A 13,917-nucleotide genomic window follows, 5' to 3' on the forward strand; every position below is an offset into this window, starting at 1 on the left:
TTCCATACGTGTTCTTTATCCTCTACTGCCATCTATCGTCTAGCAAATGCAAATAAAGCTTCATAGTAGATTTTTCTCTATTTTAACGCCTGGGCCAAGCGTGGCAGTCGCGGAAATAGTAGTTACCGGATGTTACTCCAGTTCTATGAGTAGGTGTGCAGCGCTCTAGGGGGCTTCGCACGTGCTTAACCTCTCGATTCTCCGCTGGGTCCAGCTGGGTCTGCAGTTAGAGGGCTACGCATGTACTCATAGAACTGGAGTTACTTCTGAGGATTGCCTCACAGTTCCAATGAGCCAGACGCTGAGCAGACAGCGAAGCTCCCTGAGCTCACACACCATAACAAACAAACAAACAGCTGACTGGACTTCCTCAGGACTTCCCCGCCCGTGCGGTCCACTTAGTGGCCAAGTGCTTGCACAGGGCACAATGTGTCAAGGCACCTCTCCTCCTCACTATTAAGGTGTAGGAAAAAACGCCTTCACCTGAATGACTTTCAACCCTGAAGGAGGAAGCAATGATTTTGAGATGAAAGGAGGAAGCTCCACCATGTCCCTGACCTCCCTGACAGATATGCAAGAGGGAGGAAACAACAGAGCACAGAGATCCCCCTCCCTCTTCGCATAGGCGAGCACCAGCAGAAGCGCAGTTTTAATTGACACTCCGTGTCAATGGCTCAAAAGGTTGGCCTGTGAGACCATCCAACACTATCTGCAGGTCGCTCCGGGGAACAAGACAACCAGGGACAGGCCTCATCCTGCAGAAACCCAAGGAAACCCTGCAGCAGAAACAAACGTGAGTCAAGGTCCCTGGCCCCACACCAGTCAGCAAACACACGCCAATGTGTCCCATATGCCCTGGAGGTGGACGCACCATCAGCCTCAAAGATGGAAAAGAGTAGAGCAGGCTGGCGGGCCACATAGGGTGGGCAAAGGCATCCACTCTCAGAGGCGGAGCATCACTGGCTCTCAGGGAGAACCAACATGGACACTGTGCGTTCTCTTGCCACATTAAGGTGGTCACATCTGGCGAGATGCTCCACCTGTCCATGAGCACCCCCCCGATGGACATCCTGTCCTTGCCCACATTGAGGGTCCCAGCACATGATGCGCCCTCAACAAGCAGGAATGGTGATCCTACCATGTCAGTATCTCTGCAGCTATCCTGCACAGGCTGGAGGACCTCATGCCCGAATGCCTGCTTAGATAAGCTACCACTGTAGTTTTGTCCGACCTCCCTATCACATGCCTGTGATGCAGCAGTGGGGCAAAGTGATGCAACACCTTATGAATAGCTCTCAGCTCCAGCAGGTTGATATAGTGGATCAGTTCAGATTATATACCTTCCACCCCGGCCCTGTCGAGAATCCCGCCCCAGCTGGTCAGGGATGCATACATGAAAACCTGAACATTATGTGGAGTCCATCCAAGCCTCACTCCCTTGCGGAGACGGGTGGGCAAGTTCCAGAAGGCTGTGTGTGGCCTGGGCAGGCACACGCAGACTGCAGAGCTTGTTGTGGGTTGGATGCAGTTTGAGATGCACAAATCATAGATGGAGGTTTCTCATGAGTAGCAAACCCAGGCTGGTTGAGCCACTGACATCATCCCGAGTAGCATCCTGAGGTGTGAGATCTCTGTTTCATGCTGGCACCATCAACAGCCTGCGAGTTGCTAGCCAAGTTAGCATGAACACTTTGTGAGGCATGTGTGAGGGAACAGACTAAGAGCAGCGTTTCAGCGCCACCTGCCTCCCTCGTGTCGGCAACAATGTGGTGTGGGGTAGACGGGGGGAAGGGATTTTGTGCACCATTCCCTCACTGTCCGCCTTGCTTTGGGCGGAGCACCCCCCCCCGGTGCTCCGCTCGACGGTGGGGAGGGAGCGGGGTTGTGGTGGGATGGCCATGTGTGGTTGGGTGGCCATGTGTGGTGGGGTGGTAGAGTGACGTCCATCCCCTGGGTTGCCAAAGCGAAGAGGCCAGGGAGGTTGTTGGGTTCTCCTCTTCATAGACGCAGTGGTCATCCTCCTCATCATACTCATCCCAGAGCTTGGACTACGAGGCGGGAGATGTACCGTCTTTTTCACCAGCACCAGGCTGGTGTGGAGGGAGGAGATGGACATCAGGAACTGTCTCAGATCAGAGTTGTTTCTCCAAAGCAACTCTTTTATGGAAACTAACTTTTCCAAGATATCTTAGTAGAGGAAGTTTGGTCAGACCCTACCAAGTTCCTCCTTCCAAAAAAAATAAAAAGTTCAAATGAAGATATAATTTTTGATGGTGATGGTGACTTTGGTGATATATGCATGAAATACGCGGTTCTCAGCAGAAAAAAAAAAAAAACAGGGAAAAGAACATTACATAGAACTACTACTTTAGTTTCAAGGTCTAGGCTATATCTAAATATGTCACAGAAATGATAAAAATATTTTTAAATTTTAAATACTTTTTTAAACCATTTTAGCAATTGCATTTTATTATAGGAGAAAGTGGGGGCTACATGTGTACTATATAGTAAAAGTGGAAACCCAATGTAGGCTATAATTATAATACGTCAATACGTTAACAGAACATTAGATGAAGAGCAATAGTTTTTTGGTGCGCACTCTGTATCTCACCCTCTCTCTCTATCTCTTGCTCTGAACGACCTTAGCTAAACAAATATCAAGTGACTGCATTCTGATTATAACTCTTCAATTTCCAGACCGCTCATACACAATGGATGATTATTGTTATTGATGGCCATTGTCGAAAGCAAACTCAATGTAGAAAGATAGGGCTGGTAGTAGGAGCATCACAGCAGCAATGCTGGCCGTGTGAACACACGTGCGAATGGCAGCATATCGGCAAACTAGCCGTCACATACAGGTGAGGTAGGCGGTGTGGCCCAGGCGTAATTCATGACAGCCTGGATGCCTTAATGCCCAACCCACAACTTCAAAATCGAAATCAAAGAGAGGAGGAAGATGCAAAGCATGTCTCTGTCTCCTTTCTTCCGCAATAATAAACATTAGAGTTTATGTCTGTTGTGAAGATTTTATTTTGATGTTTTCACCTTAAGTCTGTGTCTGACTTCATGCTTATAGAGTCAACAGTTATCATTAATGTTATAGTAGCAACTGGAAGAAGAAATGTGTAAAATTACAGCTACACTCCATGAAATCAGTATTATTCTAGGTGGGGATTTTAATACATGTGTGAGAGACACCTGGACATTTATGTTTAATACAAATGGGCGGATAGATTCCCCCCTCTCAATAATCTTCATCTCATTAACCAAGAGGCTGCCAATTTTTGTGATACTCTGAATAATTTTGAATGACATATGGAGAGGACGATTTCCTAATGTTAAGGAGTTCACATGGTCTAACAAAGAGATGTTTTGGCAATCCAGAATATATTTTTGGGTGGTTTCAAACACATAAGATAAATATGTTAGTAATAGTTAGTTATAATTGAACCGTCTATTAACAACCACAAGGTAATTTGTTTATCATTAAACTTTAGATAGATTGATATGAATATGAATATTAGACGGGCTGCTGTGAGAAGAGGCAAAGAATTAACATCAGACAAAAGATGATTCAAAGATACATCCTAGGATGTGCTGGGATGCATCCTCAGTGATGTTCCTGCGGTCATCAGATGTTTTGGGTCTTTCAATATCATACACCCATGCTCAAGCGACCCAGCCAGCCATCTGGAGGCCCTCTCTGCAGCATCCATGGTGGACTTGATGGCTTTCCTTTTTGCAGCCCTAGTACATCACCAGGGCTGCAAAAACAGTGTAGACCTAGTAGAGTTTAGACTTTGCACAGTGAACAGCCAGCAAAGCTTCTATACCGCACTTCAGTGGGCTCAAAGTGTACCTTCCAGCCTCTCCTCCAGCACTGCTCCACCAGCTCCTGTTAGTACTTGGACCTTTCATTTGCCTCTTAAATAAGGTCCTCTCAGGGAATTGTCAGCTCTATGAGGAGCACCTGCTTTGAAGAGGCTAGGGAAAGCACCATGTCTGGCCTCAACAAAATTGTCAAAACATGATCTGGGAACTTAAGCTGCCTCCCCAAGTTGACTCAAAGCTCCTAGTCTGACGTAGAGGTGAGCAGACTGGCTGCTGATCTGGGCTGTGGATAAGGCAGCTCACCTGCCCTGACAAAGGCGATGCTCCTCTGGCTGCAGACATGCTTCTTGTTGGCCATGGCTTGGAGTTGGCCTCTGCAACTGTCTTCAGCACCTGGTCATGTGACCGGCGGTAGGGCTTATTGGGCAGCTGCTGAGGATGTGCTTGCGTGAGCCTTTCCAGGGGCTGGTCTGTTCCTCCTCAACACCTGCCCACACTACGTACAGGACTAGATGCCATCTGTCCTTGCCATGAGCCTTATCATAGGAAAGTTTTGGGATGGCTCCCAACCCTGCTCATCCAGTTGCCACCGTGCCCACCAAAGCCCTGTGTCTCAGCCAAGACTCTGCTATCTCCAGGCTTCCCTGGGCTCTCCATTTCCTGCCTGTCCTCACCATATTGCCTGCTGACGCCACTCCAGAGTCCCTGGAGTCCTGATAGAGGAGTGCCTCTCTTATGCAGAAACACATACATTTTCGAGGCTGCTGATTGGGAGCTGGAGTTTGTGGCTCCTCCCATACAGTTCTGCACTGCTTAAAGAGCACGGCAGACCCGGCCTTCTGCATTGGTAGCCACTGATCTTCCTTTCAAGGGTCTCCACTGTTGACAGGGTTATCTTGTACACCAGCAGAGGCCAAAGAGATTGAGGTAAGATGCATGTTGGTAAATCCAAGCCTTAAATTTAGCTGGTAGGCCAGACTTGTCTACTGTGTTGAGCAAGTCTCAAGCTCCTTGATGGTTGCTTGGACAGTCGAAGAACTTGCCTTAGCTCTTTACTGGTTTCTCTGTGATGGATGGGATTACAGTGCCATCCAAAAAGAAACACAACTTGTTCACCACTTTCCCCCTCTTCAACACTATAGCCCTGGTTTAGCAGGTTTGAAACTCATCCTTGCTCAGGAGATGAGCTTTTCCTGGCCCTGGAGGATCTACCTACCAATTGACACCAATGATGTGGTAACAGTGAGGTCATCCATAAAGGCTCTGATTCAGGGCTGCCAAAAGTAAAGCCTTGGACAGGGGGCCTCTGCACTCAGGTTCAGCTACGTTGACCACCATGTTCATGGCAAGGTCAGATAATCTAATTAAAGAAATCAATCAATTTACAGCTGAAGATAACTTTTATGAATAAGGACAAAGATAAACTTCTTTCTCTCCAGCTGGAGTTAGAACAGATATATGAAGAAAAACAAAAGGAACATTTATTCGTTCAAGATGCAGATGGCTGGAAGAAGGAGAAAAAACACAATGTACTTTTATCATTTATAAAAAAAGAATGCAAACTTTGCCTATCTTCACAAAATATATGGAGATAGTTTTGAAATCCAAACCCAAATGACATAACAAAATGTGTTTCAGATTTTTGTTGGAAGCTCCTGGTAGTACTGGACAAGTAATGCTTGTTGTACCAATAATATATCTGCCTTTCTTGATTTAATTAAGCATGAAAGGAAATGAATGAACAAGGACTTTAGAAAAGATTGTAATGAACTTAAAAAGTAAAATTGTTGAATGCATAACAAGATGAAAATGCATTAATCTCCAGGAAATGATGGACTCAGTAGTGAATTTATACTTTTTCAAGATGAGATTGTTGACTTTCTTTAACATGTATTTAAAGAGGTGACAGAACTAGGTTCACTTTTACCTTCTATGACACAGCATCTTATACCATTGATCCCAAAACCTAAAAAGGACCATATGTTAACTGAAAACTGAAGACCAGTGACATTATTGAATAATGATGGAAAACTATTTGCCTCTGTTTTTGCAGAATGATTAAAATTAGGTCAAATTATTGATTCCTCACAGTCAGGATCTATGGGAGGTAGGTGTATTTGTAGAAACATCCGACTAGTACTGGATTTAACTGATTATAATCACTTTATCTTAGAAAACACCTTTATATTGTTTGTTGACTTTTATGAAGCTTTAAATACAGTTTAACACAATTATATGCTGAAAACACTAAAACAAAGATTCAACATATCTTGTGGAGTTAAACAAGGATGTCAGATTTCTCCTTTATTATTACAGCTTGTCACATGGATAATGGCCCCTCATTGAAATTCATCCTTTTGAGGGTATTGAAATTTTACGTAAATAAATTAAACGTTCTCAACTTGCCGATGACAGAACCATCTTTGTAAGAGACCAATTTGAAATTAAGAAAGCTCTAGGTTGTATTCAAGTCTTCCCTTATATATCTGAATTATCAAAAAATGTGAATTGTTTCCCATCAAGTCATGTGATCTCACAAAGATTTGCAATATACCTATCAAAGACACTATCAGTATCTCGGTACTCGGTAAAGATCAGCAAAAAGATCTGATTTAAATTTTATACCTACGTTTGATAAAATTAGAGAGAAACTTGATATGTGGCTTTCCTTGATAAGTGGCTCTTGGTACAAACATCAAGTTCAAGTTCTAGTCAATTGTTCCTCATGTTTGTTTGCATGTTACTAATCCTTCGTCTCCCAGTGCTCCAAGTTGATCATTCCAGTCTCCCACAGTTTAATGTCAAGTCCAACTCCATTTTCGTTGCCACTCTCCCGTTCGGGTCGTCGCTTCTCCACTAGTCCGGCTCTACTACAAACTCTGTCCTGGTCTCCAGCTCCTTCGTTTCGATCATCCAGTCCATCTTTGTTGCACGCTCTGGCTTCCTGCTCCCTGCTGTGGATCATTGTATCACCGCCTGCCCAGCTTCGCCACTAGCCCCATTCTTCTGCCTGCTCCAGCTGTCCTTAACCACTCACCAGTTCTGTTCCACCTGCTCCGCCTGTCAACCAGCCACTCACACAAAGGACTCTGGTGAAAACAAGCCATATTTCATAGACCTAACTGTTTACAGTAAATCCTCTTTGAAAATGCTTCTGTCTCTGAGTCTGTGTTCTGCAAGTTTGGGTCTAAAATTAAGTCATTATAACATAACCATCCGGTCACAATGGACCCAGCAGACACAGCTCCTGACACCACCCAGTTACAAAAAGCAGTTTCCAGCTAAGATGTTTTGCTCGGACAGCATGAAAAATTCGTACAAACTCTCTTAGAAAGCAATCAAGCCATGGCTAGTCAGATTACTCAACTTTCCCATCCAGTATCTTTGTTAAGTCCCTCATACACTCCTCAAGCCTCAGCTGTTCAGTCACCTCAACTTAGCTCGCTCCTCCAGCCCCAGTGCCTCCGCCACTCACGTCATCTTTTGTGGATTTTATTGCCAAATAATCAACATCAACACCATCTAATAAACTACACACCAAAGCAATGTAGTTCTTCAGCGACATTTAGCAGAATGGTTGCCAAGCAACATACACAAGCAGTGAAAAGCATGCTTAAAGATTAGAGTGATTATTTTGTGTCTTTTTGCTTTGTTTTGTTTTGATTTTTAATGAAGCACTTAATAACTCACTTTGATTATACCATGATGAACACAGAGCTAAGTTAGTCTATTTTAAGATAAGCCTTTTATCGACTGCCATGTCTCAGGGGCAAATTTAGGTGTTCCAAGCAGCATAAGGACAGAAACAGCAAACAAATAGAATCAAATGAAATGAAAAAAAAAATAAGTCAAGTAATACCTATACATCAACTTAAGCCAATAGTGCAGTATAGCCTAAAAGTTAAATGATAGTGGGTAAAGTATAGTATATGAAGGAGTTAGATGCAACCATCTACTGTAATAGCATACATCAGAACAGTGTATATATCATGATAAATATTATACATAATAAGATGTCTTATAACATAAATAAGAGCCTAATTATTAAGAAAATAATTATGGTTCTAACTAACTATTAGTGCCCTTCAATGTTCTGACATTGCTTGCATAGTTAAAATATTTTTAGGCCTATATCTCTTCTAAAGATTTTCAGGTTTACTGTACAAGTAGACACATCAGCTTCTTGTATTATCAAATAACCAGTGTTGTCATTTTTTTCATATTAAATCCAGCTGATTGCAGTAAAATCTCATAGTATATTATTCTTCAAAGGGAAGGTCTGAATGAGAAGTTTGTTTGTTTTGAGAAAGGAAGAGAGCCTTCAGCTCCAATTGTTCAATCAGCTGATGTTGCTAAGCTATATGGACGGAGTTTATCTCATATTTCGACAGAATAAATCAATAGTATGTGTAAATAACATACTGTTAGAATTATTGAATCGATATATGTTGCTACACTGACATAGTGTAGATACCCACATTATGTGTTACATAAACAGAAGAGGCAAAATCAATATATATGCAACATGTAAGCAATTAATAGTTTTCACAATACAATTTTGACTAATTAAATATAAAATCAATGACAAAATCACTTCCACTGGAAGTGTCTACATGGTTTTCTTTTGTATTTTTTGTGTACATTTCCTGTCCTGTAAGTGGAGCTGACTTGAGAACAGAGCCTGCAACCGGAAGCAACCCCACAGAGGGGCCCTGCAGGCAGACTGTCTTGTGATTATTAACATTTATCTGGATATCACCATTAACTTGGTGATTGTTTTAAAAACAATAGCGAGATCTTTCTCAGCACACGAGGCCTGAAAACAGGGAACAGACCACATAGTCTGTCTAACGGTCCCAGCTTTGTTTCTTGACTTTTCCAGCTCTTCATTTTCTCTCATTAATTTCAGCGTGTCTGCCCTCTTTTTTATCTTCCTCCTCTAACCTTTCCATCTCTTTCCACATCTCATTCATGCTTAGCCCACTCTGTAAACCAAAATTAACAACAAAATCTTATATTTTGAAACTATTTGTTTGGCGCACTAATACTAATGTGATGTGATCACGTGTGTTTTTAGAGTATTTTACAATGACTTCCAACGTGGCTCTGCCAATCATAATCAAGGACCGGAACTATCAGTTTTATAATGTGATTTTGTAATTCCTGCCCAAAAACACTGAGCACTTATTCTGGAATTCTTTATGTTAAAGAATTTTTGACTTTCTGTGGACTAAAAATACCCTACCTATGAATTTAAAGAAAAAGGATATTCTCTCGTACTTTAACGACACAGCAAAAACTGACATATGTTTTGTAATCTCTTTTTTATTCATTAAAGTAAATGGTAAGTAAGCAAAGTGCTATTTGTGTCAAAAATTAACTTAAAACATATTTGAAAACTACTGAATTAAATGCCAAAATCAAAAAGCCAAAAGAACAAATCAGACATTTAAAAAATAGAACCTTCTAGTGCTATGATACCAATGTAATGTATGTACACACTCACCCACGTGTCTATGCACAGGAGCTGCATAGACATGAATGAGCTTCTATCTTTCTCTCTGAGTGATCATTTTACACACACGCACGCATCAGCCGAGTGTTGGTGTTTCACCATTGACCATTGCTCTATCGAAGTAAATTGGTGCAAGAGTTTTTATTGCGTCACCAGGAGGGGCGTTTACAGGCAGTGTTGGCAACTTAGCATCTTTGTCGCTAGATATAAAGACCTTTCACACCCATTTAGCGACTTTGCTTCATAAAGCAGCTAGCGACAAATCTAGAGACATTTTGGACGAACCGTAGCTACTTTCCGTAGAAGAGAGTCAACAGTATTTCCCCGTGAGCGCAAGGTCAGGCTTTTCCTCCAGAGGCACACCTCCATGCCTCTCACTCAATTGAGCGCATAGCAGCTGCATAGATATGAATGAGCTTCTAACTTTTCTCTCTGATTGATTATTTTACAAGAAAATACAGCTGAAATCACAGCACAGCTGTTGTTTTTTAACGTATATATATGGTGATTTTGTCAGATGTCGTTGCGGTTATAAAGCAGTGTAGCCGTGTACTGAAATTACTTGGAAATGACTGCTAGTTCACATGTAGTCTTATGTTTGTCACTTTTTAATACTTCTTCCCTTATGATGACAGAAACAGAAAAACGTGAAAATTAGAACAGCTTTATTGGGAATTCGTCTGTATTACTATACTAAATATGTGAGCACAGAAGGAGAGAAGCAAACAAATAAAGGGCGGTCCAGCCATATACAAGGTTTTGACAGTCGTGTTATTAATAAAGCACTTTCATAGACAATGTTACGTGTTCTGCATCTTGGATCAGTATGAAAGTCTCCCAATACAATCATCAGTCCAAATTATTAACATCTGTGTTAGAAAATGTCTGGTTTTTGGATACAAAAACTACAGTACAAGATTGTGTACATACGATTTTCGGGGATAAGTTCACTACAAGTCCCAATGTGCGTTTTGGCAATAAACATCCAATCACCAAGTTTAAAATTCTGTCAAGTGAGCCTTTAATGGTGGGAGAGATTACGTTGGGAGAGATTACGTTGTTAAGAAAAGTTCTTCTAATAAATGTAATTTTTCGTCACCTTTTTCCATGTACATATTACAAAATATTAAAATGCATTATAATGAAACAGATATTTCATTTGATCACAGTGAAAGATGATCATTTTCAAAACTTTATAAATGAAGAAACATTAGCTATAGTGAAAGGAGGAAAAAGACACAATAAAAACCAATGGCGATAACATCAAAATGCGTGTGGAGGATGTCAACCCGATACAGAATGGGTAAAATCGCTTCCGGTAGCAGCGGCCCTTTCCACTTCGCGACTCAATTTTTTAGGTGATAATTTTCAACACATACCTCCTCCAAGGCGAAAAGTGCCCTATCTCACAATGTTAAGGAAAATTATTGTTAAAAATCCTGGATCCGCACTAAAATTGAATTGGTTCTTCCCTGACCCATCCTTACACCTAGTTAGGTGCAAATCGGTTCTGTACTTTTTGCGTAATCCTGTTGACAAACAAACAAACCAACAAACAGACACGGGTGAAAACTTAACCTCCTTGGCGGAGGTAATACAACATGAAAAATAGACACGTGTCGTTACGTACTGTGACCACTGGAGGGGAATAAACACTCACGATTAAACACTCATGACAAATGCTCTAACTTCTTCTTCTTTGGTGTTGAGCGGTGGTTGGCAAACCAGCGCATAAGGTGCATTACCGCCACTGACTAACCTTTCACTTCACAAGGTTCAAGGCAGAAGTAGTAGCATAGTGATGCTTCCGATGATAAAAATTAAAATAAAAGTTTGAAAATGACGGTTAGAATAGACTCTGAGGTAGTTACGCAATATGAATAGCCTATAGACATGCACTTTTAGCGTTATAGTAAATTGGTATTAAAAAATTAAGGCACAGTTCAGTCCCTACAGCCAAGGTAAAAATATCGAAGAACTCATTTGCATATAGCTAACTAATAATAATAACTGGACCAGGCACTGTAGTTACATACGCTCTGCCGTATCCTATGGCCAAAAAGATGACATAAGGTTAAAAAAAAAAAAAACTTTTAAGACGGACTTTATCCAGAGCTGAGGATTTCGGGTTATTTAACTAAGCTGTCAGTCAAGATTAATGAGTGATTCCAGGGTAGTTTCATACAGACACAGATGCGAAACCATAGAAAATCCAATCTATGATGTTGTTTAGCAAACAAAAAGACGGTAACAATAAGGGAAATCAATAAAAACATTCTACAACAAGGCACCACCGGGCATTTCCATGCCATATGGAGGACAATACCTGGGCTGTTAGTGTGCCTATAAGAATTAGATAGTGCGATACTATCGTTACAAAATGCTTCAATAAATTGTTCCATTTGTGAATGGAACCGGTTGTGTTTTGATAATCTTCAGAAGAGTGAAAACGTTTGATAATTTATAATATATTGTTTCTATGGGATGTTGCAACCACTGTCCAACCAGCGAATGACGAGCGCCCAAGGACATTCTTCCAGGGCTCCCATTGGCTCAAGAATACAGCTCGGGTGGCTAATGTTAGGTTGCAGCGCACTTGAAATGTTGACTGTGGTTCATAGGGCAACAAACAGCAGCGTACGCCGCCGGGGGACATCAATGGTGGAGTACGCATCTATTCAGGGAAGGGTCTGAGAGAGACCATTACTGAGGCTTACATGGAGAGCTGAAACTGAATATGAGGTTAACGTCCTTAATGATGTACATATCTCCGGTTCTGCTATTTATTTTGTATGTATATATTGGATTTTCTGAAGCTGCACCTCGCATCAGTCCCTACGATGCGTCGCCAATCTCCAGGAAGCCCGGCTCAGCCTCCGACACCTGGGAGATCTTCCACACCGACATGCCTAGTACTTTACCCGAGAGCAGGTTCGCTCTCGGCCCTCTAACCAGACCCACACCGTCTTCAGCCATTGTTTCTGCCGGCACGACCACCACTACAAGCCCTGTCTCTAAACTTGCGACCACCTTCCAGCCTCCTACAACGGACCCGACCACGACCACTACCACTACTACAACTACCAAAACCGATACTGGAATAATTTCAGCCATTAAAGAACAAATAACAGCGCCGATTTTTAGATTAACCAGTGCACGCAAAAGATCCACCGATGCACAAACATCCCTTTTTGCTCCGGAGAAAATGCTGCAGACCATGGTGTCCATGGTTTCCCAGCGCACAGCAAACGATGCCTGGGCTGCAGATAATATTGGCACATTTGTTACCTCAATAGAGAATAGTCAAGGTGAGTACGAAATGAAATAGCCACCATTCATTCGGATTTTTCAGCTTTTGTACATGATGCTCTGCATGCTTTTTCTCTTCCTTTTTTTTCTTTTTTTTTGCGCATTCATGTTCAGAAAACGAGACAGTGAATAAGAGGACATCCATGTCTAATATAGGATATAGGCTGCTGGATGGTCGCACTGTGGTTTTGACGCAGGCAGCGACCGAATCAACCAGACTGCAACAATGGACAGACCCCTCAGATTGCATGGTGTACCCCTTCAAATAATCGGGAAATCACCAAAATGGAATTTCATTTAAAAAGTACTATCTGTGAACAATTTGGCTCAATTTGGCTGCTGCAGTGGTCTATATTCGGTTTTTTTGCAGAAGCCTTGTATTATAGGAGGAGTGTGCCACATATTACAGAGGGCTGGGGGGGGGGGGGGCTTGATCCATATAGATCCATGATGCTTTTGTGTTAGACCAGACATGTTTGCTACTCAGAGGAAACTGCAAGGAGCTGCTCAAATAGCTGCTTCATCCTTTCTATTGTTTGCATGGCATTTACAGAACAAGCCCATCCAACCAAAATGGCCAGGCAGGCTAAGCCATGAATGAACAATCACAGTGGAGCCCCTCCTCTCACACCTCACACATCCCAGTATCCATGTGGATGTGTTGTTCTCCAGCTGGCACAGCAGCACACGCTAAGGGATCCTGTCCAAAATGGTTCTTTAATAGTTGTAAAAGTCTGCTGAAATCAAAGCTGTGTGTTGGCAGAGCAGATAAGAGGATGTTTCATCTTATTAGGAGATGGAGCTTATTAATTATTTAGCTCTACACGTTGAATTCTCCATCCTTTTAAAGAATATGAAGAAAACAAATTAAAAATTGCTTCCCATGTTGTTTGCAAAATCTTTCTCATAATGTCTATCAGAACCTCCTTATTTTTGTTCCCAGACCACATTGTACTCTATTTGTTGCTTCATGGTGCCCCCAAGCCATAACCTAAAATCTAGGTTCTGGCTAGATTCATATTCTGACTGATATTGGCCCTTCACATCAGGGGTCCAGTACAGTCATGCTTTTTGCATTGACCCTTTGTTCTCCATACTGTGTCCTACCCTACTGTCAAGCATTAATCTCAGTAGAGGATTAGAAAAGCATACCAAAATGGCTGTTTTTAGTGTTCCATAAATGGCTGATTCTAATATTACTATGTCTTCCAATTTAATAGAAATTGCAGATAGATTCATTGATAATAAAATAATTATTA

General features: G+C 41.9%; 1 protein-coding gene across 1 annotated transcript in view; it reads left to right on the forward strand.

Annotated features, from left to right (window-relative positions):
- Positions 1-11,978: 11,978 nt before the first annotated feature.
- si:ch211-158d24.2 (multiple epidermal growth factor-like domains protein 9) overlaps positions 11,979-13,917 on the forward strand; it is a 38,462-nt gene continuing 36,523 nt past the window's right edge. Inside the window, exon 1 of the mRNA XM_040155058.1 lies at positions 11,979-12,657. Coding sequence (XP_040010992.1) covers positions 12,087-12,657 — 571 coding nt within the window. The 5' untranslated portion in view covers positions 11,979-12,086. The remainder of the gene's footprint in view (positions 12,658-13,917) is intronic.

The sequence above is a fragment of the Xiphias gladius genome, chromosome 19, assembly GCF_016859285.1.
Source record: "Xiphias gladius isolate SHS-SW01 ecotype Sanya breed wild chromosome 19, ASM1685928v1, whole genome shotgun sequence".
NCBI classification, from domain to species: Eukaryota; Metazoa; Chordata; class Actinopteri; order Istiophoriformes; family Xiphiidae; genus Xiphias; species Xiphias gladius.